The sequence below is a fragment of the Antechinus flavipes genome, chromosome 5, assembly GCF_016432865.1.
Source record: "Antechinus flavipes isolate AdamAnt ecotype Samford, QLD, Australia chromosome 5, AdamAnt_v2, whole genome shotgun sequence".
NCBI classification, from domain to species: domain Eukaryota; kingdom Metazoa; phylum Chordata; class Mammalia; order Dasyuromorphia; family Dasyuridae; genus Antechinus; species Antechinus flavipes.
The window spans coordinates 63,011,756-63,037,813 of record NC_067402.1 but is presented as its reverse complement, the minus strand read 5'-3'; the positions used below and the strand labels follow the sequence as shown (position 1 = coordinate 63,037,813).

Below are 26,058 nucleotides of genomic sequence, written 5' to 3'. Positions count from 1 at the left end.
ATCATTCAAGAAAATAATTTTTAAAAAAATTTGATGATTGCATATTCAAATGGTCATATTTTTTACATATTGCAAGTACATGTAAAATTGAGTAGAATAAGAATCTTAAAATTGGGTTCTATTTCTGTTTCTCCCTCATAATGTCTTAAATTGGATAAATCACTTAGCTTCTGACTCATTTCTCAGAGCTTCAGTTTCTCTTCCTCTCTAAAATAGGGATTATAAAGCCTGTTCTGCTTACTTTAGAGAGTTGCTATAAAGATTAAATGAAAGTATTTTGAAGATGGCAATGCATTGTAGACAAATGGAAAATTTTTCTTAATCACTATAAAACAATTATACTGTTGAAATGCACCATTATATTTAAATTTTTTTTTTGTTATTGTTGTTATGCATTTCTACCTGAGCAACTCTTAAAAGATTATAACTTGAAGAAAAAATGTCAGCCAGCATTGAGGGAAGGAGATTCCTCATCTGGGAGATCACAATACTAGTGAAATCACAAGTCCCCTGTCTTTATTCCTAAAGAGGCTAATATGTACAGGACATAATCCATTTTTAATAACTCATATTCAATTATTTTAAAATTATGTGCATAATATGATTAAATATGAATTGGAAAGTAATTCATTTACTGATTTATTGGTCTAATAATCAGGAGGGATGTTTCTAAATCTTTATTATATTTGCTTGCCCAATCCAAGAGCATTTAATATTTTTCCAGTTGGTTAGATCAGACTTAATTTGTGTGGAAAGTGTTTTGTAGTTTTGCTCATAAAGGGATGTTTCTAAATCATCCCTTTTGATTTATATTTTAAGGAAGGCTAAAAAGCACAACTATTATATATTTTCTATATAACATAGTTATGTATGGTTAAAAAGAAAAGCAAGCTGTACATAATAAATGATGCACAGTTCCATGTAACCCTTTTTTCTTCTATTATGTATGTGGAAAAACCCATTTTATTGAAGTTCAGGTAGAAGCAAAATGGGGACCTGGAATCAAAAATCTAAATTCAAATTCGACCCCAAACACTTAACTGCTGCTATTAGTATTTGTATGACTTTTACAAATATTATCTCATTTCATCTTCCTAATAATAACTGGGAGGAAGATGTCATAATTATCTTTATTTTATGGAGGAGGAAACTGAGGGCAGCAGAGGCTGACTGACAGTGCAAGGATATATGCCTGACCAAGTCACTTAACCTCTCTAACTCAAATAGGTATGACATTTCTCAGGGTTGTCATTAAAGATACAAAAATGGTATTTATATGCAAAGCACTTTGCCAACTTTGAAGTGCTATATAAATGCTAGTTATTATTAGGACAAGTTAAAAATACAAGTTTTAACTACTTGTGACAAATATAGTTTTTAACTACTGGCGAGAAAGAATATAAAGGTTTTTGGGGGAGGCTTCGTATACAGCAAGGGCTTAATAAGTGCTTGTCAATTAGTGAATTCCCTATTCCGGTATCAGTTTCCTGGCAGATGATGGGCGCTTAGTAGATTTGACAATCCCTGTTGGGGGCCAGAATTACAAACGATTTCAAACGTTTCCAAATTAGTTTGATGCCATTCCATTTAGTGCAGCCAACTCTGCCCCAGGGGTAGCAATCCAAAATCGGGAAAAGGACATCCCTCTCGACTGAAGAGACAACGAAAAGTCAGGAGGAGGCAATGTGTATTTATTATGCGCTTGCTGTGTGCTAGACTCCGAGGATTTCAAAATGCGAAGGAAGACCGGCGCAGGGAACATTTTAGGGGTCGCGGGAGGGCGGAAAGGGGGGCAGCTTTGTGTCTCCTCTGAGCCGGCCCACCTTTCCCCGCAGCTGCAGGAAGGGCAAGGCTAAGGTCAAGGCGCGCCCACTGGCGCGTCCCTTTTCGGATTCTTCCAGTGGCTGACAAACAACTGGGTGGTAACCAGGAAGCCACGTTGTGCACTTCTCAGGTGCCACCTGCTGGCAGGCAAGAAGGCTGACAGGCCTCTCCGCGGGCTCCCCACCTAAAGCCACCAAGCTTCTTCCTCTTTCCTCTCACCTCCACATTTCCCCTCTCCCTCCCGCCCGGAACTCACACACGCGTGCGCAGTGGCCATCCAGGGAAAGTCCCCAGGGTGGCGTGGTGGGGAGAGAAGACTACAACTCCCAGAGGGCAATTCGAAAGGAAAAAGACCAATTTCCCAGTCCAGAAACAGCGGGGGGTTGGGACGAGAGAGAAGGGGAAGCTGAAAGCTCGCGAGTTGCGAGAGCGAGGTTGTCCCTGGTGGGGGTGAGGAGGAGGAAGAGGAGGAGGTGATGTCCCACAATACCAGGCGGGAGGGCGGGTAGGCGGCTTGTATCCGGGCTGGGAGGCTGGGAAGCTCAGAGACTCAGAGACTCAGAGATTCGGAGGCTTGGACTCCCTCACGTCGCTGCTGTTTCACCGCTGCCGCTGCCACCGCTTGCTGTCTCTTGAACTCGAGGGGAAGCGATGCGGAAGGGAGGAAAATGGCAGAGCTGCAGATGCTCCTAGAGGAAGAGATCCCGTCCGGCAAGAGGGCGCTGATCGAGAGTTACCAGAACCTGACCCGGGTGGCGGACTACTGTGAGAACAACTACATACAGGTGAGAGGGGGAGCAAGGGGGAAAGGAGAAGCAGCCTCTGCCCGGCCCGGCCGGGTCCCGGGAGTAGCAGCTGCCGCCGTCCGCCGCCCCCCGCCCGGGCTTCGCTACAGGAAGTGGGCTGGGGTGGGAAGAGAAGGGGGAGAGCGAGAAAATGGGTGAGCGCCCGGAGGGGACCCGCTGCCGCCGCCTCGCCCCCAGCCCGCAGAGCTGCCCCTCGGACTACCCCCGAGCTCCGGGTCCAGCTGCCTCTGCCACCCGCGCAGCCGCCCCTGGCGCGCCGCGCCCGAAGGGAGTCCGGTCCGGAGAGCAGGGGGCACAGGGAGGGAAACGGAGGCAGCGGGTGTGAGTGTAAGGTTGTATGTGTGTGTGTGTGCGCGCCGCGGCTTAGGTAGGAGAACCCATGTGTGTACATGCATGTCTCTGTGTGTGACTGTACGGGTGTGTGTCGGGCAGAGGGTGGGGTGAGCGCGGGGGAGGGGGTGCTTATGTCAGCTCGCCCCACAGGGTGTGCCGGGGAGGCTAGTTCATTTTTTTATTTGTCCTGAGTCACGTCGCCCGCGAGGAGGGCCCACGGGCCGAGGGCCCCTGACCCCCGGCCGGCCCTGGGCTCCCCCGGTCTCTGTCTCACTTCCGCTCGGGTTGGGGCCTCTCCTGCTCTGGGGGTCCGGGCCGCCGAGCCCCGGGACGATTCTCTAGCCCGCCTGGTGCTGGAGGGGCGCCGGGGATGAACGCTCCGCTCCCCGAGCCTCTGGAGAGCTAAAAGTTCTTCAGAGTCCTGGCTTGATCCGTAACTCGGAGCCTCAGCTTCCCAGTTTTCTGAGCGCACTTTCCTGTCCTTCCCTCCGAGGTGGGTGGGTAAAGAGCCAAGGTCTCCGAGGCAGGAAACGATATGAAGATGTATGTGCGCGCTTATACTCAAAAGCACACCCATACGGATATACATCTAGGATGTAGAAACTTACACAAGCATCCATACACATATCCATAGACCTGCGGATGTGGAAGACTCAGGGAACACTATATAATAATGTGAAAGCCATGTAATAATATAGTCATAAAACCTAGAGAATGTGTAATATTGTAAAAGCCATGTAATAATTTAGTCATGAGATCTAGAGAATATCTAATAATGGAAAATCATGTAATAATTTAATTATGTGGGGTCTGTCTAATAATGTAAAAGTCATCTAATAATGTCATGAAACCTAGAGAATGTCTATCTATGTAAAAGTCATGAAAAGAAAATTGTCTACGTAATTTTTATAAGCGATTGTCATCTGATTTTCTTAAACTCAGATAAGATGGAAATACATTTCTCACAACTCAGCTGTAAATTTTTAGAGTGTGGAAATAATGGAGAAATTGTAATGGATGGTATTACATCATATGGGACACTTCATATTAATCATGTGGTAAGAAGTTCTCTAAATATTGGATAGTCATAGCAAATAAGGGTGAGCGCCCGGGCTCAGCAAAGGGCTGAGTTGCTTCAATAATGAGGTATAGAGAAAATCCTGTATGCAGTTATTTTGATAGTGCTTGCATTTCCTCCAGTTTATCTTTCCTTAAAACTCAAGAGAAGGAGGGGTTGCTTTTGTAAATATTTAGAGTCTTCATATTCATTTTAACATACAGTAAGCCCTTACTATCTGCGAGGCATTGTGCTCTTTTAATCATGTTAAAAATGTAGAAAAGATTATCGTGTTTTATTTATGATAAAGATTATTTTTTTAAAAAGTTGATTTTGCAAACTGAAAAATAATCTGTAGTTCATCAAAATAAAAAGCACATATTAAACTGAAGATACAAAAAAATTCAGGTGAAAATTCGAAGGATCTTACATGTCTAAACATAAAATACCTTATTTGAATCCTCTAAAAGCCTATTTCCAAAGTCTGTAGGTACTTCAAAAAGGGGAGGTTCCATTTAGTTTTATATGCTGGAAAATAGGACAGGTACATGGTATAATAACACGTTTTAACCTGTCCAATTTCTTTCTTTGTCATTGTAGTTGTTTCTGCTTTTCTATTGCAAAACTTGGAAGCAGTTAAAACTCTACCAACAGTCTTTTCCATTAACATAAGTTGCCTCATATTCTATACTTATCTTCCCTAGTAAAACCAGAAAGCCAAGAATCCTATCAGTGATTCTCAAACTTTTTCATTTTGTCACTTGAACTCCTGTTTTTTATCCTAAGTCATTAAAAAGATAGGAAAATATGACTGGTACATATAACTGATTATTAGAATATAGTCCTTTATGTTTTAGGCTCTGCTGCGTACTTTAACCCACCCTGCCGTTCAAATTAGCTAGAAAGTGAATGTGGTATTAGTGGAAGGTATCACCACTGCTGTTCTTATTGTTGTGGCTGGACGAGGTTCTTAGTAATGTTCTCTTGTGTGTTTGACCTAAAAGTTGAAAAATGACTTTTTTTGAGTCTCTTTTGTCACCTTTTTGTGTATCCCAGATGCTTTCTGATAGTAGGAACTAATGCACTATGAAAACAAATATCTTTGGACAGGGTAATGATGATGATGTACAGATATATAATGTTTTGAAAGGAACATTGTATGTCCTGAGGTAAAGTTGAGTAGTAGCTTTATGATTTTATAAGTGGTAACTTGAATATGGGTTTGATCTTTTTTACAGATTGGCTATTTAAGGAATTTATCACTGCCTTCAAATATTTGAAAGGCTATCATTTTAAAGAAAAGAATAGATTTAGGCTGCTTGGCATCTGAGAATTAGAACCAGTGAATGGATGAGTGTTATTGAAAACAAAATGTTTTGGTAAAATGTGAGGAAAAACTTCCTAAAAGAGCTATTAGAAAGTAATATGGACTAGTATTGATATGGACTAATATTGTTTCATTTCAGATCATAAAACTGAAGTAAAATGACCATTGTCAAGAATTTGGGAATTAGAAAAAGAGTTGGACTAGATGTCCCTCTCCACTCCCTGAATCTTATTCTAGTGTGATGTAGTGAGACTTCGTAGCAAATGGGTTTGTTGGTTAGATTAGTTTTTAGAGCAGATTTCTAAAACTTATGTCATGTAAATTCGTAGATTATCCTTGTTGAAGACAAAGTATGGCCTCACAGTTTTAGTTTGGATTGTAGGAATGGAAATGACTTTGCAAACTCTGCAATTAAATGTCATGGAGAACACTGTAGACTGTCTGAACAGTTGGTTTCTGAAATCATATTACTGGTACAGTGGTTACTAGAAAATGAAATTAAAGTGTGTTGGAAAATCTGTATTCTGGTTGAATTGGTCAGAGTGACCCAGAGGTGGTGTTTTTTTTTTTTTTTTTTTTTTTTGTGCTTCTTTCCTATTTCTTCCCTTTGTATCCAATCAGTTACCAAGTTCCATTTCCTCTTCCACCCCTCAAGACTAGGCATTTATGATCATTTCTCTATGCAGTTGTAGCTCAATAAATCTTTTGGCTTCTAATTTCTTTCTTCCCTACTCTGTCTTTTGCATTGCTTCTAGATTAATCTTTCTTTGATACACATCATGTTATTTGCTTCATTTGATTCCTTGTTATCAAATATTATCAAATATGCTTCCAACGATCCTTTGAGTTCATTCAAGACCCTTCACATTATGTTATCTTATCATTACAGCCTTCTTTATAAGGCTTCCCTCCCTGATCTCTTCCAATCAAACTCTGCAACAGTTTATATATTAGAACTATGCATTTGAATTTGCACTGTATTTATTTATCTGTCTACGCATTTATCCATTCATTCATTCATTCATTTATTTATTTCTTCTTCTATTTATTTATTTTGGGGGGAGGCAGTTGGGATTAAGTGACTTGCTCAGAGTCACACAGCTAGTAAGTATTAAGTATCTGAGGTCAGATTTGAATTTGGTCATGAGTGCAGGACTGGTGCTCTGTCTATTGCACCATCTAGCTGTCCAATTGGGCTGTTAATACTTAGAATGTCCTTCCTCACTCCTTACATGACAATTTGTTGAGCAACTTGTAGTATCCTTACTGTTTGTGAGTCTGTGTTATGGTTTGTGTATAAATTCCACAAAAGCTTATTTAAACTTGGTATTTCCTTCATTGTAGCAGTGCTGTGTATAAAAAAGGGTTGAGTAAATGCATCTTAAAATGCCACCAAAAAGTGACACCTTGTTTCTAGTATGTGAAATGTTGAGCTGTAACAATTATCACTGGATACTATTAGCATTCTTCTTTGAGTCATTAACTTCTTTGACAGCTGGTTGATTTCTGGTTTACAGCTTGCATTGGAGACCTTTGTGAAGACTTGATAGAGGAATAAAACACTTAGTTCCATCAGAAAAGAAACCAGAGGGAAAATATTCAAAAGCATTATCCTATTTTTATTCAAAATCATGGAATAATGGTCCATGGAATTCTGTGGTATATGCATTTCTGATCTTTACATATATTATTAAATTTGAACATCAAAGTAACTATTAGGTTGTTACTATAGAAAAAATTTTCTTTTACAGAAAAGTCAACTGAAGTCCAGAAGGGTTATATGACTTTACCTGTGGGTACACAGCTAGTAGTTTCCAAGTTTTTCCATTCTGTCAGGAGGGCAGCTTAAGTTACCTATTTTTCTAAGATCATAGAATTTATGAGGCCATTTACTCCAACCAACTCATTGTTCAGATGAGGAGACAGAGGCCTGGTAGATTAATATACTAACCCAGATTTTTTTGAATTCAGAGTCACTTTCTTCCACTGTACTTTTAAAGAGAATAGACTAGATATATAAATAAAAAAGTTTAATTCTACTTTTGAGTGACTGATTCACAAATGAATTTCTAAAATTAATCTAAAATCTTTTAGAAGCTTTTTTAATCTTTGAGGTAAGTGGGTGAAATCCATCTTTTGGTGATTGTCAGACAGATTGTAATGATGGGTAGGTTACAGATCTGGTCTAATGTGATAATTATGTTTTCATAAATGGTACTTTTGTATTCATACGACAATGTAATATTTGAAATTTATATTGAGTCCAGAAATATGCATCTTTTTCTTTGGACCTATAATTTTTTAAAACTTTAATTATAATCAGGTTTTATTAAAATTTTTTTAGCATTTTTTCTGAATCATCTTGGCTTTGCTATAAGATTTTGTGTCATTCTTTTGGTGAGAATCTTTTTTAAAGTAATTGCTAAAATATTCTCTTAATCATGAGAAGAGTTAAATCATGTTTTCTCAGCTGATTTAATCTCCAGAGTATGCTAACACTTCTTAGAGTGGAAAATGACTCTTTTCGTGTGTCATTTGTGCTGTGAATCTGATTTTGAAGAAACCCTCTTCTATAATTTTGGTGAAATTGTGTACTTAATTTTAGATATTCATGAATTAAAAGTCCAAGTCTAATGAAGGGTAGACCTTACCATAAAGAAAAAAAGACTGAAGGGACATTGAGAGGAATATGCAAATATATTCCAGTAAAGTACATAAAATACTGCTGATGGGAGAAGTAGAGGTAAAAATAGGAACAAGTTAAACTGTAATTTGAGGCTTTGGTAAAGGGGAAAAAAAACAAAACAAACTTATTGGAATTTTTCAGTGTTGTTTTCAGTGTTGGTTGATATGTTTTGACCAGAAAGAAAAAATAAACCTTAGTAGTGTTTTACACCTCTCCTTCCTTTGTCCCCATCAGGTACTTCTTACATTGAATGAAGTAATTTTCAGTACACTCAAGGTATATGAAACAATATAAAAAGGAATATGTGACTTTATATAGTGTAGTACAGATAATTGATCTCAAGCTACTTATAGCAGGAGTACTGATTGAACAGAAAAAATAGTAGTGAATTTTTTTGGATTTTTCTTTGAATTTGAAAATTTCTTGAATTTTTTTTTTCCTGGTTTGAACAAGTATGTCTTCTATTAATGAAGGACTGATTTATTTCTCAGCATCATTGATAGTATATTACCAAAAGTAAAATCTTTTTTTAAAACTTTGCTTCTTGCTTATGTCTTCCATTAGTAGAGTGAAATAATACTAATTTTCTTTAACAGAAATTGACTGTCTATTAAAACAGTGATATTCATTAAGAAAATTTCAGAACAAAAGGTATATATCAAAATAGATATTGGTTAGGTAACCTATTAAATTTTAAGAAGGGATAATATTAAATATATTTGAACTGCAGTGAAACTTGTCATGAATCTTTTATTGTGCTAATAGGCTAGTATAGTATTTGTTTTTGAGTGGGAGAATGAAGAATTTTTTTGAGAGCCATACAAAATAGAATCATGGATTTAGAGCTGGAAAAGAAAATAAAGGTCATTTAATTAAAGCTCTTCATTCTACAGACCAGGAACGTTAGTGAAAAAGAGGTGAAATCATTTGCTGTATTTTTGGGACTGCAATCCTGTTCTTTTTACACCGGATTTCATTGAAATTCTTTTCTGTGGCTCCTAATTTGTGGAGTAACCTGGGTCCCTGAATGCCTTCTTTGAATTTGATGTCTTCCAGTTGGTTTCTGTTGCTTTGGTTAGCTGGGCCAATGAAATCATTAAAGACATCAGAATTGTGGTAAAGTCTATCTGTACCCACTGGGTTAATATTTATTTTTATGTGGAAAGGGAAGACTGAGGGAAGCGGTGAGGCTGTAATGATCGAGCCTCCCCAGATTGGAGAAAATTTGGTCCACCTTCTTACCCCCAAGAGGCAGCTGAGGTCATTGTACTGCCCATGGGACAGGGAACCTCCCAAGCTTGCGCTGGGTGGAGGACCTTGAAGCTAGAATTACTGCGCCACTACGCTGCCATTAGAGTTACTTACACCCTGTCCTGATGTCTTCCTTCCTTTCAGCTCCTGCGGTTGGGGGGGAGGGTGGAGTGCAGCATGTTAACATATCTAGGGTTTAAGTGTGAAAGCAAAAGGGAAAAATCTTGCCTGTATATTCATACAGAGTTCTTTAAATTGATTTGATAGGTAAGGCATCTCCTATCTTTATGTCAAGGGGCTAAAATATACCTCCTTTAGAGGCAGCTCATTATAGTATGAAGAGCCCTGGATTTGCAGTCTGAAGATCTGAGTTTAAATCCTGCCTTTCTTGCCTATTTTCTGTGTCACTTTAGGAAAATCACTTAATCTCCCTAAGTTTTAAATTTCCTTATCTGAAAAATGAGAGGTTTGGATTAGATGATTTGGCAATTTGGGGAATCCTATGGATGAACACCTCAGAATAATGTTTTCAAAGCCATAAAGTATGTAGGATTATTTCAAAGGAATTATATTGAAATATAGTTATCATTGAAATATACTTCATTAAACTCCAGATTAAGAATTTCCTTCTAGTTTTGAGAATATCGTATTTTAATTTTTACATAACTAAAATTTCAATTAGAGAATTTTGATATTCTGATAATGTAATGTGAAAAATAGTCAGATTTTCAATGTAAAACAGTTAAAAAGAGGGCTTGATATACAGAATTTCACATTATATAGGTACTTTTCAATAAGTCTTCTAGTGAGTGTATTGTGGAATACTATTTGCAAACCCCAAACTGTTTCTAGATGATAAAGTTGAAAAATTGTAAGCTATTTTTTCTGAGACTGCTATGATATCATCTAGTAATTAAAGTCATCCCAAATATTAAATCAGTGATGCAGTGTTTTTAGCTATTTAACAAATGATAATGCTTAATTTTTGATTGGAGTTGATTTTTTCCCCTGAGGCAATTGGGGTTAAGTGACTTGCCCAGGGTCACACAGTTAGAAAGTGTTAAGTGTCTGAGATCATCATATTTGAACTCAGGTCCTCCTTCCTTCAGGGCTGGTGCTCTATCCACTGCGCCAGGTAGCTGCCCTGATTGCGCTTGATTTTTAATTGCAAATGAATTTTTTGAAAGTTTTCTATTAGAATATTATGCGTTCTAGAAATGATAGTAAAAATTTTTTAAAGAAAACTTAAGTCGGATTTTATCATGCTAACTTATAATGAAATTGGACAGTTAACTGGCTTCTATAAAAGGGCAAGAGTTTAGCATTTTTGAGGACCTTTATTTACAACATAGGAGGAAATTAGAAGGTTAGTTCCTCTTTTATTACAGAAAATGCATCTTTTGTATAGACAGAATTCTACTTAGTTCTGCTATTAACTGTTAGAACTTAATGAAACTGTTCACAGAAGCCCAGCTGTATTAATACACATCTCCAACTTTCAGTTCTAAAAATGTATACTGCTTTTATTTGTGTTGATTACTTCCTCTTTCAAAATGCTTGTCTCCCACTAATTTGTTACCAATCTCATTTTTTTAAAACAAAATTCCAAGTTTCTTTTGGAATTGAAGTAGGTTGTCAAAGTAAAATTTGTAAGTTTAAAAAAAAATTTTTTTTAAGATGAGTACATTTAAACACATTCAAAATTTACTTAACTACATTGCTCCAAAAAAGGACAGTTAATCTTATGAGGCTCCAATGGTATGAGAGAGAATCTGTTGGAAGCATATAAGAAGATTTTTTTGAATTTGATTAAAAAAATCATATTTTTAGTATGGCTTATTGACTTGATAGGTTTAATGGCTTCATTTTATGGTAGTGGGGCCTGCATTTTTAATCACACTGCTAAGTATGCGCTAGTAGCTAATGAATATATTGAGCTTTAAGCTTGCACTCCACTGGGTAATTCTTGTTAAAATTTAAAAGCTATATGTATAGGAATTCTAACTGCATGTTAATTGTTTCTGTAGGTGAATGATTTTGTCTTATAAAATTATTTTGCATGTGAATTTATCCTTTAGCTAATTAACTTTTTTTTTTTTTTAAACACCAAGTGACAGTTTTGGTTTGTGAATAGTAAGATTTTTGAGCAAGAATCTTATTGACATTAATATAGAAATCCATTTATTCAAATATTTTCATATATCTGTTTCATTGTATCAATGTAATACACTAAAAGATTTTAGTAATTCATTCATTGTACCCAGAATCTATTACTGCATGTAAGGTAGAATAGATCCAGATTGAGGAGTGGGAGAGATGAAGAAGGGGAATTCCCATGAGACACACAGCTTCTTTTTCTAGCAGGTGTCTTAGTGACAAATTTGAATAGCATTTTTTATTTTTTTAATAGAGAAATCAAAAGACGTGGTGTCAGGGAACTCCTCCCAAAAAAAATCTCTTTTCTAGCCTGCATTTTCCTTTTATTTTTCCCATTCCCTCACATATCCAATTTTTGAGCTTTTTGCAGACAATAGAATCAGATTAATTACTTTTTTATTAAGGATCAATCTGGTCAGCTTCTTGTTGCTAAGTTAGTTGTAGGTTGAGAAACCTTTTACCTTGCACTAATGCCATTAAGCTGCAGAATAAATATTTAATTTTAGCTTGCTGACTAGTGGAGGAAGCTGTCAATGGTGATTTCAAGTCTTGCTTTGTTTATGTTTATTGATACTTGCTCATACAAAAAAAGAACCAAAAAGAACTCTTGCTTCAATATTGCAATTCTTTTAGAGACAGAGATTTTTTATTCTATTCATTGCTTCATAATTAATTTTTTGCAAGAGCCTTGACGAAATTATTTGTGAACTACAGCTCTAGAAAAGGTATTTTGCAATGAAAATATATATAGATTTCTTTGTAGGGAGTGCTCTTATATTTTGACAGATTGAATATAATATTGGAGATTTAGTTTGATTCAGGATCCTCTTTTCTGAAGCTTCTACCATTCTATTATTGCAAAAGGCTGTGACTCTCTTTGTTCTTTAGATTATAATGAGTCTTACAGGTTATCTGTGAAATTGAAATAGTTAAGTACCTTCTGTGTAAGGAACGATGAGAAATATGTAATTGTAATTGGATATTGCCAGCTAGGAATTTACATTCTTATTCGGGAATCAAAATCATAGTTTTGTAAGACAAATATAGAATTAGAGATTCATCGATTTAGAGCTCTAAGGGACCTTGGAGGTCATCTAAGTCCAAAGTTCTCATTTTACAGAAAAGGAAATTTATTGCTAGAGATGTTAAGGAACTTGCTTAAGGCTACTGAGGTATTTGGTAATTGGAAGGTATAGGTTTCAAACTCAGCATTTATTCATCATACTAGCTCATCTAGGAAAGCTTTGGAGGAAATGTAGGTAGGAGAAAGACTAACCTGCTAATAGTCAAGGGAGTCGCTATTGTTGAAGAAAAGTAAATAATCAGTGACATTTCTTTTAAACTGTATTGGAGTAGTTAGACTTTCTTTGGAAATAGGGAAAACATCATATAATGATTACATTCTCCCAAACAATAAATACTTTAAATTCAGAGAGAGACCTTATGCTAACTGATTAACTTGGAAAGCTTGACATCACTTTCGCATTCAGTCTACTCTGGTGGCTACCTGTTGCCTCTGAGCAAATTTAAAATGCTGTTTGGTTTTTAAAGTCCTCCTTAGTCTTACTACTTTTCCAACCTTTTTCTCCTTAAATCGCCCATGTACTCTGCAGCCCAGTAATACTGCTCTTGATGCTGTTCTACATTGCATGGAATACTCTATCTCCAGACTGAGATCTTTCCCTGGAAGTTTCCCAATACTGGGAACTTTCTCCTGCTTCTCTGACTTTTCTCAAGTCTCAACTAAAGCCCTATCTTCTACCCGGAGCTTTTCCTCTTTATTAATGGTAATGGCTTTCCTCTGTTGCTTATCTCCAATTTATTGGGTCTCTATGGTTTGGCCATAGTTCTTGGCATGTTATTTCCTCTTTTAGACGGGGAGATCTTTGAAGGCAAATTCTATTTTTTTACTTTTCTATTCCCAGTGCTTAGGAAAATGCCTGGTATATACTAAGTATTTAATACATGCTGGATGAACTAACATACTATAATAACTCTTTTGAATTAAAGCTTTAAAAATAAGGTCTTTTAATAGGTATTAATAGTATAAGCCAGTGAAGGTTAAGTATTTGGCATGTATTAAAATATCACCTCTAGACTGGCGAGACTTACATGAACTGATGCTAAGTGAAATGAGCAGAACCAGGAGATCATTATACACTTTGACAACGATATTGTATGAGGACATATTTTGATGGAAGTGGATTTCTTTGACAAAGAGACCTGAGTTTCAGTTGATAAATGATGGACAGAAGCAGCTACACCCAAAGAAAGGACACTGGGAAACGAATGTGAACTATCTGCATTTTTGTTTTTTTCCCGGGTTATTTTTACCTTCTGAATCCAATTCTCCCTGTGCAACAAGAGAACTGTTCGGTTCTGCAAACATATATTGTATCTAGGATATACTGCAACATATCTAACATATATAAAACTGCTTGCCATCTAGGGGAGGGGGTGGAGGGAGGGAGGGGAAAAATCGGAACAGAAACGAGTGCAAGGGATAATGTTGTAAAAAAAAATTACCCTGGCATGGATTCTGTCAATATAAAGTAATTATTAAATAAAATTTAAAAAAAATATCACCTCTAAAATGTTTTAATTCTTTTTTTTTTTTAAATTTTATTTTATTTAATAATAACTTTGTATTGACAGAATCCATGCCAGGGTAATTTTTTACAACATTATCCCTTGCACTCGCTTATGTTTCAATTTTTCCCCTCCCTCCCTCCACCACCCCCCCCCCCCCAGATGGCAAGCAGTCCTATATATGTTAAATATATTGCAGTATATCCTAGATATAATACATGTTTGCAGAACCAAACAGTTCTCCTATTGCACAGGGAGAATTGGATTCAGAAGGTAATAATAACTCGGGAAGAAAATCAAAAATGCAAATAGTTCACATTCGTTTCCCAGTGTTCCTTCTTTGGGTGTAGCTGTTTCTGTCCATCATTTATCCATTGAAACTCAGTTAGGTCTCTTTGTCATAGAAATCCACTTCCATCAGAATACATCCTCATACAATATTGTTGTCGAAGTGTATAATGATCTCCTGGTTCTGCTCATCTCACTTAGCATCAGTCCATGTAGGTCTCTCCAAGCCTCTCTGTATTCATCCTGTTGGTCATTTCTTACAGAACAATAATATTCCATAACATTCATATACCACAATTTACCCAGCCATTCTCCAATTGATGGGCATCCATTCATTTTCCAGTTTCTAGCCACTACAAACAGGGCTGCTACAAACATTTTGGCACATACAGGTCCCTTTCCTTTTTTTAGTATCTCTTTGGGTTATAAGCCCAATAGAAACACTGCTGGATCAAAGGGTATGCACAGTTTGATAACTTTTTGGGCATAATTCCAGATTGCTCTCCAGAATGGTTGGATTCGTTCACAACTCCACCAACAATGCATCAGTGTCCCCGTTTTCCCACATCCCCTCCAACATTCATCATTATTTTTTCCTGTCATCTTAGCCAATCTGACAGGTGTGTAGTGATATCTCAGAGTTGTCTTAATTTGCATTTCTCTGATCAATAGTGATTTGGAACACTGTTTCATGTGAGTGGTAATAGTTTCAATTTCATCATCTGAAAATTGTCTATTCATATCCTTTTGACCATTTATCAATTGGAGAATGGCTTGATAAAATGCTTTAATTCTTGTATCTTCCGATGCCAATGATAGTTAATTTTTTTGTTTTGTAAGGTGAAAAATTCCAGAAGGAATTTGCTAGTTTTAATCAATTTCTCATTTGATCCATCTTTATTTCTTGTTTGCTAGAATGGGTGAAGATTTAATTTGAAACATTAGGAGAAAAATTATTTATAGCAAAGGAAATGAATACTCTTAGCTAAGGATGGTGTTTGAGGATTAAGAAATAGTTTACTTGCATTGAAATTATGTGAGAATTGAACAATGAAAAGGTTTTGGAAGTTAAGCTGTAAGGAGTTGCTGCTAGAGAACTGTGGGCAAATCTCCAGATACTTTTCCAATGCTTAGATTATGGCTATTATTGCCCTAAGTTGTAGATACAGACATAGGTTTTATCAGAGTGTTAACAAGAGTCCATGAAACAAAGAAGGAAAATACTTCCTTCAGTTTCTCCCCATTTTCTTAAGCTAATAATAAGCTTCAGCCTGGTTTTTATCAGTCACCTCACAATTAGGCTGCAACCTACCTTTCTACATTTCTAGGCTTATTTCATATTATTTCCCTCCAATCCCTTTAGATATTCCAACAAAATGAGGCTACTAGTTGTTTTCCAAACTTGACATTTCATCATCAACTTTTATTTATTAAAGTGACCAGTCTGGACTTAGAATGCATTCCTTTTTATCTGTCTCTTAGAAAAGTTATCATTATTTGAAGAAAGCTCAGTATACTGTCAAACCTTTGTGGAGTCTTTCCTGATAACTATGTCAAATTTATAAGCTTTTCGGGACAAAGACTATTTTGTACTTATATAAAAGTATTTTTTGCCTTGTATCTTGTAGTTATGTAATACATATTTTTTTAAATTTCAGGGTTTTTCTTTTTAAATTTTAGGATTTAAACTGTCTTGAAGGATGGAGAAGTAGGGGTTGGTCAGTTTTTCAAGCAGATGGAACCCAAGTAGGAGGAAAAACTTAGGTAAAAGACCATATAGATTGGTGAACCACTGAATGCATCAATCACTTTGGCTAGAGCTGACTATTGTCATGGAGAGTAGCAGAAGAAAACTCTGGGAAGGTATTAGAAACATAGTTTTTAAGGGGAGGAAGGTGGCATGGAAAAAAAATTGATTTGGGGCAGGTAATTTGAGAGTCATGTGTTTGGTGATTTAGGGTTGGGTAGAATTGAATCTGTCCATCACAGTGTTTAAAACTTGATTATTTTGATTAATCATCTCTCATTTTCCCCACTAGTCCCTCATCCCTTTTACCTTCCTTCTTTCTCTTCTCTGCTTAACCTTAAAGTTATTGTTAACTCTTCCATTTCCCTCACCCCACACATGCAATCAATTGCCAAGTTCTGTTGATTCTAGTAGTTTTTATTCAGGCTACTTTCTTTTCAGTTATTCCAACCATCATAGGGAAGATTTTTTTTTTTTTTTTTTGCTTAGACAATTGCAATATTCTCCTAACTGGTATTGCCTTTTCCATTTAGAAATGAGTCATTCTTCTTTTTTCAGAATGTCCGAAGTTTCTTGCCTGTTGCTTGATGAATAAAGTAAAACTAGTTATCTTTGTATGTGAAGCTTTCCATAATCTTGACTCCAATTTACCGTTCTAATTTTGCCTCAAATTATTCCTTATCATTTATCCTACATTTCGTTTCTCTCCCATCTCAACTTGTGTTCGCCTTTACCTTCCCCACTATCCTGGCTAAAAGAGTCTCTTGTGCATCTTTGAGTGATGGCCTTTTCTTTGAGGCCTTCTCCTCTTTCATGAAAGCTTGTCTGATACTTCCCCCTAAGATTTTTCTCTGTTGATATTTTTTTGGTAGCATTTTGCTTAACCTCTTACCTCTAGCTAACTCTTGTCATTGTTCTCTTAATTTCATTCACCCTCTCATTTCCATTAGATTCTGGTGGAGAGAGCAAAGTCTATATGTTGGTTGAATTGGTTTTAATATCTTCAGAAATAAACAAGAGGGAGAGAAACCTTTTTTACTTGCTCTTATTGTATACATCTGTAGAGCTGTCCCTGATCAAGGTGATTTGTAATCCCAGAAGTTAGTCTATGATTTCGCCCCTTTCCAATTCAGAATTCATAGGTGGTTCCAAACAATTTTTTTTTTTTTTTTTAGTTTTTACGTCTTTCTGGGCCTGAGTACTGCTAGAGAAGCACTTCTCCAAAGGACCTCTGAGGGTTGGTCCCTAAAAACCTTTCAGGGGGCCCATGAAGTCAAAACTGTTCTTAAGATATTAAGTTTAACTTCTAAGATGGTAAATGCCAATAGACATACCATACCCCACAAAAACAAAAGCTCTTGGAATGGGAGGAGTACCCAATAGTTTCTTAGAGTGTGAAATCCTTCACCCCTCAGAGATCTTTTGGAGAAATACTTCTCTAGTAGTTCTCAGGTCCAGAGAGAATTCCGGCATTAATTTTAGGAAAGTTGGTATTAACAGTGTCCAGTGCTTTTAATTGTATTCTTCTGTTGCTTAAGATTATCTTCATTTATTTATTTTGTATTAATTATCTATTCTTTTAGGGATGTTTTGTGTTCTATCACTTGATATATTTCTTCTCATATTTCTTTGAATTCTTGTTATAATATTGTATTATTGTATTATATTTATATATCAGAATTTGTTCGAGTCTTTCCCAGTCGTTGGGCATACGGTTTATTTCTAATTTCTTTGCAGTTTTAAACAGTATTTGCTAATGAATATTTTGTACAGATAGGTTTTTTTTTTTTGGTAACTTCTCTAGGATATAAATCCATGGTGGAATTGCTGGGACAAATATGAAATTTGTGGGTGGCTTTTTAGAGAATTTCAAATTATTTTACAAAATAATTGGACCATTTTATAGTTCTGACATCAGTATTAGGTTGCTTGTTTTCCTGCATCTCTGCCAACATGGAATTTCCCCAACTTTTTCTGTTTTTGCCACTTTCATGTTTATGAAGTATTTTAGAGTTTTAATTTGTATTACTATAAATTAGTTAAATTAGTGTTAAATTATTTAATTGCTTTGAATGTGTGATTTCTTCAGTAAAATACTCCTCAATCCTCTTTCATCATTATCTTCTCCACTGTTCCTGAAAAGCAAAGAATTCAACTAAATAGAGGATTTTTGTTTTTGGTTCTTTATTTGTCTTTTTAAAATAAAAGATGGTTATTTTGTTTGATCGTCATTCAGTCTCATTTTCTTGAAGTGGAATCAGTCTTAATTGTCTATCTAGTATAGCTCCTCATTTTAAAGAGAAGGACTCTGAGGAGGCCCAGAGACGTGATTTGAAGATAACGAAGGTGGAGTGAGTGTCAGAAATGGGACCTGTAACCATAAATTCAGTTCTCTTTCCACTGTACCATGCTTCCTCAGGGTTCCAGTCCCAGATAATAATCTTTGTGACCTATGGTAAGTTATTCATTCTCAATTTCCTGAGTCGTAAAATGAGAGATTAGAATAAATGTCCTTTTACTTCTGAATCTGTGATCCTTATGTTTTTTGAGGAAACTGATTAAGAGTGATATAGCCATATTATTTATAGTACTAAACAGATCCTTGATTTTTTTTTTTTTTTTTGGTAGTAGCACTTAGCCTTTTTCACATCAGTTAATTAATGGTGGTGTTGGATAAGGATGTTGACTACCACCCATGTTTAGTATGTAACGAGAGCTTTTTTTTTTTCTAAGCTAATTTTCTGCCAAAATCACAATTAGTGGATGAGATTTTATTTTTCTATTGTGAGTTAAGTATGTGAATTTGTTACTTGAGCAAGGACAATGTTTTGAAAAGTTGTCTTGAGTTTCTTGCCTTTATGGAGCAATTAATAATGGAGCTCAACTTAATACAACCACTTTCCTTGTCTACCCCTCTGGATAGGCAACTTTTCTGGGAGCTGGAATCTGGTTTTTGCCCTTTTTTTTGGTGTCCTGGGCCCCTTTGGCAATCTGGTAAAGCTTTTCATAGGAATGTTTTTAAATCCATGAGAAAAAAAAAATCTGTAAGATTATAAGAGAAACCAATTATAATGAAAAACAGTTATCAGAATATTAAAAGAAAAGTTTATAGACCCAGATTAAGAAACTCTGAGTTAGAGGGGAATTCATGTAGGATTTATCAGAGGGAATATCTGAGAGGAGAAATAAAGGACATCCCTTCTTTCTCCAATTAGAATACTTCTGTAAAACATAAGTCAGCAGGGAAATAATGTGAGATTATGATTTTCTTTTGGCAAATGAATATTTTTTACATTGTCCTAAATAACTTTGATATTTTATTCCTCATTCAGTTATACCTAGTGACCAATAATGATAATGCCCTAAGTGAGAGAACATAGGAAAGGACATAAAGAAAACTCAAAACTTAGTTTTCATCCATTGCCTTTTAAATTTTCTTATGTTTCCCTCTGCTTCTTGAGTAATGTTTTTATTTGACTGTTTTGAATCTTGAGTTCTATCCCTTTGGCTTTATGTTGATTTTTTCAGCTACTGTAAAATTTAGGAGAATTTACAGATGAGAAAATAGAGGCAAACGGGGTTAAGTGACTTGTCCGGGTAAGTATTTGAGGCTGATTTGAAGCTCATAAAGAGGAGTCTTGGCCCGGCACTCTTACCTACTGTGCCATCTACTGTCCTGTGATATTCATTGTATGAATAACTCACTTGAATGGGGGAGAAGGGTAGAGAGCAAGTTCTCATCTCTTTTTCCCCATGATATGATTTTTGTCTTCAACTACATAGGAAATCCCCTACTTGCTCCGAGAGGTGCTGTTCCTGGGCATTCTCATCACTGTAGAAGTCAGGTCCCTACCCACATGGCTGATGTTTCCTGAGGAGTCCTCCTTCCATGGTAGAAGGCTAGATTCCAGGATTATTCTGCTACTTTTGGGGAACAGATTATTTAATCTCTCTAAAGTGTTTTTTTCTTCATCTATAATGTTTACAGTATTGCTTTTAGGATTAAGCAGATCACAGTACTTAAACTGTTTTATAATATAAGGTCTTTATAATTTAGTTTATGTTCAGTTTAATAAATCCTCTCCTTTCCTCTCTCTCTCTTTCTCTCTCTCTCTCTCTCCCCTCCCCTCCCCCCGTCTCTCTCCCTCTTTCTCCTTACTCTCCCCCTCTCCTCTCCCTTCCCTTTTCTCTTCCCCCCTCTCACCCCACCCCCCACCCCCCCTCCAGTTCCTGTGATGTGAGTTTTTGTGGCAATTGAGTTTCAGTGAAGTGGCTTCTGAGTTCATTTCCAGTGTTCTTTCTGCTATTCCACACTGTTAAAATGTAGCACATGCTTTATATAAATACATATATAATGCAAAAGAAACATTGAAAAATGTATAATTGTGTACAAATACAATTGATTTAATTGTAGAGAATTTAGCTTTTGATAACTTATGATTAAATTTTATTGTGAACCTTTTCCTATGATAAATTGTTGGAAAATAGTCTGTAATTCCTAATTTAAATTTTTGTAACACTTTTAAGATTTATAAAGCACTTTGCTTCTAACTATTCTGTGGTCCTCTTAAGTAAGTGATGCAGGTATATATCATCCCTGTAAGGAGATTACCATTCAAAGGGATTTTGAATTACCCAGGATCCTGCCACAAGTGGTAGTACCTCGATTCCACTCTAAGTCTTCAGTCTCCCTCCAAGGCCCCTGTGCCTTTTTATTGTTCCAGGCAACCTAGGCAACAACTGGAAAAATTTTTTATCATTGAGGTTAATGATTGAGTTAATTGACCTTTTAAGTTTGGTCAGATTTTTCATTTCATTTGTTGAACTGTCTTGCCTATTTGTGTAATTGAGAAGGAAAAGAAGTCTGATCTCTGCTCATTATTAGTTGATTTAATTAACTTGCTCTTTTGGGAAGGTAAAGGAAAGTCCTTTGTTACACTGATTATAGGTCAATTTGAAGTCTAAGGAAAAAGGTTTCATTTTTACGTTCAATTATATCGTGATATATAATATATGGACCGTAAAACTTTAAAATCACCTGTCTTTTGTCTACAAATTACACAAAAATATATTATAGATCTATGGCCAAGGTATTACGCTAGGACTTGGGGATACAAAGAGGAAGAAATGATACAATCTTTGCTTCTCCAGGACCTTATGGTCTAGTACAAGTCCTTAGATAAATATAATACACTGTTTAGAATAATACAGATGTTGAAGGCCAAATAAAGAGCTAATACCTATCATAAAAAAAAAAAAACTTGAGGAGCAGAGAAGCCCTTTTTAATATCATATTTTATTGATACATTGATAACTACTTGTTTTTACTTCATGTTTCTTTCTGGATATTTTCCTTTCCTACTCCTATCCAGTGAGGTATCCCTTGTAATAGGAATTAAAAGAGAGGTGGAAAAATAGTTCTGCAAAGCCAAACTGTATATCAGTTGTCTGACAGTGTTTGAATATTCAACACCTTTAGTTCCTTACATTCCTAAAGAAGTGAGTTTCTAATCTCTTCTTGGGATTAAGCTTAGTCATTTATAGTTATACAATATTCAGTTTCTTTTATTTGTTTTTTTTTTTTTTTTGTTTTGTTTTTAGATTCCTTTTTCACTTAGATAATTAGGGAGTGGATCAGGGTTAAATTGGTATCCAGTCATATAGCTGTCCTCCTTCCCCCTCTTCTTATCTCTACAGTCTTTGTTTTAGTTATCTTATCACCTCCTAAGATTTAACTGTAACTTCCATTTGATTCCAAGACCTTCTATATCTGACTTCATTCTCTCTCCTGAATTCTAGTCCCAAATCTATAATTGTCTATTGAATACCTCCAGGTGAATGTCTCATAAGTGTCCCAAATTCACTGTATTAAAAATGGAACTCTTTATCTTACCCTCTAATCACATAAATTTTCTTTATTTCTATTGAATGTCCCCCCTAATCCTTCCAGTATCCAATTTCTCAACCTCCTGGTCATCTATGACTTGGACTTTGCTTTGATTATCTTAGAGCCAGTTAGTTGCTATTGATGCTACTTCTCTATCAGTTTCTCTGTGTAGCCCTCTTTCTATGGTTCCAGACCACTGACCTAGTCCAGGCCCTCATATGTTCTTTTTTTTTTTCCCCCTCAGTGTCTTATTTTAAAAATAGCTTTTTATTTTTTCAAACATATGTAAAAATAGTTTTCAGCATTCACCTTTGTAAAATCTTGTGTTCCAAATGTTTCTGCTTTCCTCCCTTTTTTCTCCTCCTCTACACAATCCACTACAGGTTAAACTTGTACAATTTCTCTCTCTCTCTCTCTCTCTCTCTCTATATATATATATATATATATGTATATATACATTTCCATATTTTTCATGCTGTTCAAGAAAAATCAGATTTAAAAAAAATAAAACGAGAAAAAAATAAACAAGCACCCCCCCTCCCCCCAAAAAAAAAGAAAAAAAGAAAGGTGAAAATACTATGTTTTGATCCACATTCAGTCTCCAGAGTTCTATCTCTGGATGCAGATGGTTCTATTGAAATTGTCTTATATCACCTCATTTTATTTTTTTTATTTTTTATTTTTTAAAATTTTAATTTTATTTTATTTAATAATAACTTTGTATTGACAGAATCCATGCCAGGGTAATTTTTTACAACATTATCCCTTGCACTCGCTTATGTTTCGTTTTTTCCCCTCCCTCCCTCCACCTCCCTCCCCAAGATGGCAAGCAGTCCTATATATGTTAAATATGTTGCAATATATCCTAGATACAATACATATTTGCAGAACCGAACAGTTTTCCTGTTGCACAGGGAGAATTGATTCAGAAGGTAAAAATAACTCGGGAAGAAAATCAAAAATGCAAATAGTTCACATTCGTTTCCCAGTGTTCCTTCTTTGGGTGTAGCTGTTTCTGTCCATCATTTATCCATTGAAACTCAGGTCTCTTTGTCATAGAAATCCACTTCCATCAGAATACATCCTCATACAATATCGTTGTCGAAGTGTATAATGATCTCCTGGTTCTGCTCATCTCACTTAGCATCAGTCCATGTAGGTCTCTCCAAGCCTCTCTGTATTCATCCTGCTGGCCATTTAAAAAAATGCTTACAGAGCAATAATATTCCATAACATTCATATACCACAATTTACCCAGCCATTCTCCAATTGATAGGCATCCATTCATTTTCCAGTTTCTAGCCACTGCAAACAGGGCTGCTACAAACATTTTGGCACATACAGGTCCCTTTCCCTTTTTTAGTATCTCTTTGGGGTATAAGCCCAATAGAAACACTGCTGGATCAAAGGGTATGCACAGTTTGATAACTTTTTGGGCATAATTCCAGATTGCTCTCCAGAATGGTTGGATTCATTCACAACTCCACCAACAATGCATCAGTGTCCCTGTTTTCCCGCATTCCCTCCAACATTCATCATTATTTTTTCCTGTCATCTTAGCCAATCTGACAGGTATCACCTCATTTTAAAAAAGAACCAAGACCTCTAAAAAAAAGTAATTTTGTTGTTACTGTGTACAGTGTTCTCTTGTACTTCACTTAGCATTAGTTTGTGTAAGTCTTTCCAGACTTTTTGAAATCATCTTGCTGATCGTTTCTTATAGAACAATAATATTCCACAACATTCATATACCATAACTTATTCAGTCATTCCCCAACTGATGACATCCACTCACTTTCTAGTTCCTTACCACTACAAAAAGGGTTGCTACAAATATTTTTGCACCTGTGGGTTCTTTTCCCTTCTTTATGAAATCTTTGGGATACAAGCCCAATAGAGACTCTGCTGAATCAAAAGGTATGTACACTTTGATAGCCCTTTGGGTATAATTCCCTATTGTTTTCCAGAAAGGTTGGATCAGTTCACAATTGATGTATTGGTTCCCAACCCCTCCAACATTTATCATTATTTTTTTATGTCATCTTTGCCAATCTGAGCTCTTCATATGTTCATTCCTGAACTTCTGAAATAATTTCTTGGCTTCCCTACCCCTCAGTCTCTTTGCTTCAATTCATTCTCCTCACAGCTGCCAAATTGACATTGCTGAAATATGTCATAGCCCTACTTGAAAAATTTCAGTGATTCCCTGTTGTCTCTTGGGATCCATTAAATATAAATCCCTCTGTTTGGCTTTTAAACTGCCCCCTCTCAGTCTGGCTGTAACTTATCTTTCTAGCCTTAATACCCAACATTCTCTTTTATACACCTATTTCTGGCCAAACTCGATTGATGATTTTGGAGTCAGAGGCCTTGGGTAGCCTCTGTCAGCCTAGTTTCCTTGTTTGTGGACCCTGTATGGGACATTGCATCTGTCTTTGTGTCTGTGTTCAGGCTGTCTCCTCATGCCTCAATTGCATTCCTTCCTCATCTATTCCTCAGATGAGGAGGTAATTTATTTCCTGAATTAGGAGCGGCTTGAGCAAATGCATAGAAGTTACAATTAGCATGTTTGAGGAACAGCTGGTGGTTCAGTTTCACTGGAACATAAATTGTGTGAAAGACACTTAGTTGAAATGAGGCAAAGACTGGGACCTAGATTGAGGGGTAGTGATGTTTAAATGCCAGATTAGGAAATTCCCAAGGCAGTAGGAGTTACTATTAATTTTTGAGCAGAGTGATTATATGATCAGACCTTTAAGTAATGAACATTATTTAAGTAATTAAGTGAAGGGAAAGACTACCAATGAGACATATGATAGAAGACTCAAAAGATGAGAATTTGAACTAGGGCAGTGCCACTAAGTGAAGGGAAAAGGAAGGGTTAAATGAAAGAGATATTGTGGAAGTAGCATCAACAAAATTTGCTAATTGATTGGGCATGGGATAATGGAGAGCAAAGAGTGAAAGAATCAAAGAAACCTCTGAGTTTTTGAGTCTAGGAGGGTGGTAACACTATTGAAATCCATGCAGAGAAGATAAGTTTATAATTTGGGTAGAGGTAATAATTGAACTCAGGGAAGTAGGATAGAGTCACTTAGCTTTACCAGAACTTAGGCAGAAGAGAGAAGATAAAGCTCAGGTTATTTTATTTCAGTTTTTGAAGTGAAATGATCTAATTCACAACAGTAACAAAACTTTTTCCAGTTTATCTTCTCTGATTATTGCCTCACTTTGTATTAGCAATGAAAGGATCATTAAATTTATTTCTATTAAATAAAATATTTATTAACATATTTTTACTTTCCTTTGCCCATCTTTGCATTGGCGGGGGGGGGGGGGAAGTATTGTAGAGTGCATTGATTTAGCTTGGGACTAGAGGAAACCTTATCAAGTTCTTTGGAGAATTTACCTTCTCATTTCTTTTTTCTTGTTTTTTATAATAATAGCTTTTTATTTTTCAAAATACATGCAAAGGTAGTTTTCAACATTCAACTTTGCCAGTTCTCGTGCTCCAAATTTTTCTCTCTCTTCTCCTCTCCCCAGTCAGCAACTATTCCATTATAGATTAAACATGTGCAATTTTTCTAAACATATTTCCACATTTATCACAAGAAAAATCAGGTCAAAAATTTCCTGTTTTTTAAAAAAAAATAATTATTGATATGTTCTCCTTTTATATTATCTTCATTTCCAAATGTATTCTCTATCACTGTTCTATTTAAAGAGCATTTTAAAAATAAAAATAAATAAGATTAAAAGAAGGGGAATATTCAGCAAAACTAGATAACATCTAGAGTGAGAATATAAACATTATTCTACCTCCATAAAGAAGGAAGAGAAGTGTACTTTTTCATCTTTGCTTCAAGTCTAAGGTTGGCCATCATATTTATACAGTATTCAGTTTTTTTATTCTATTGTCATTGCCTTTTACATTGTTTTTTTGAGTTTATTCTTTTTACTGTGCCTCAATTTATGTTAGTCTTTCAGTGCTGCTCAATATTTCATTTCTTTTTAAAAATAGATCTTGATATTGTTTTATTTTTACATCACCAGAATTTCTCCTAGTATTTTTCCCCACTTCCTTCCCCAGAGTGCCATTCTATGTA

At 36.0% G+C, this 26,058-nt stretch overlaps 1 protein-coding gene across 9 annotated transcripts in view; it reads left to right on the top strand.

Annotated features, from left to right (window-relative positions):
- Nucleotides 1-2,133: 2,133 nt before the first annotated feature.
- The window catches only part of ABI1 (abl interactor 1), a 92,335-nt gene continuing 68,410 nt past the window's right edge, over nucleotides 2,134-26,058 (top strand). For 2 of the 9 annotated variants that reach the window (XM_052001028.1, XM_052001019.1), the window contains exon 1: nucleotides 2,136-2,609. In XM_052001028.1, coding sequence (XP_051856988.1) covers nucleotides 2,493-2,609 — 117 coding nt within the window. In that variant the 5' untranslated portion in view covers nucleotides 2,136-2,492. Of the gene's footprint in view, nucleotides 2,610-26,058 lie in introns of all 9 variants that reach the window. The other 7 variants (XM_052001020.1, XM_052001022.1, XM_052001027.1 and 4 more) reach the window with 6 other exon arrangements.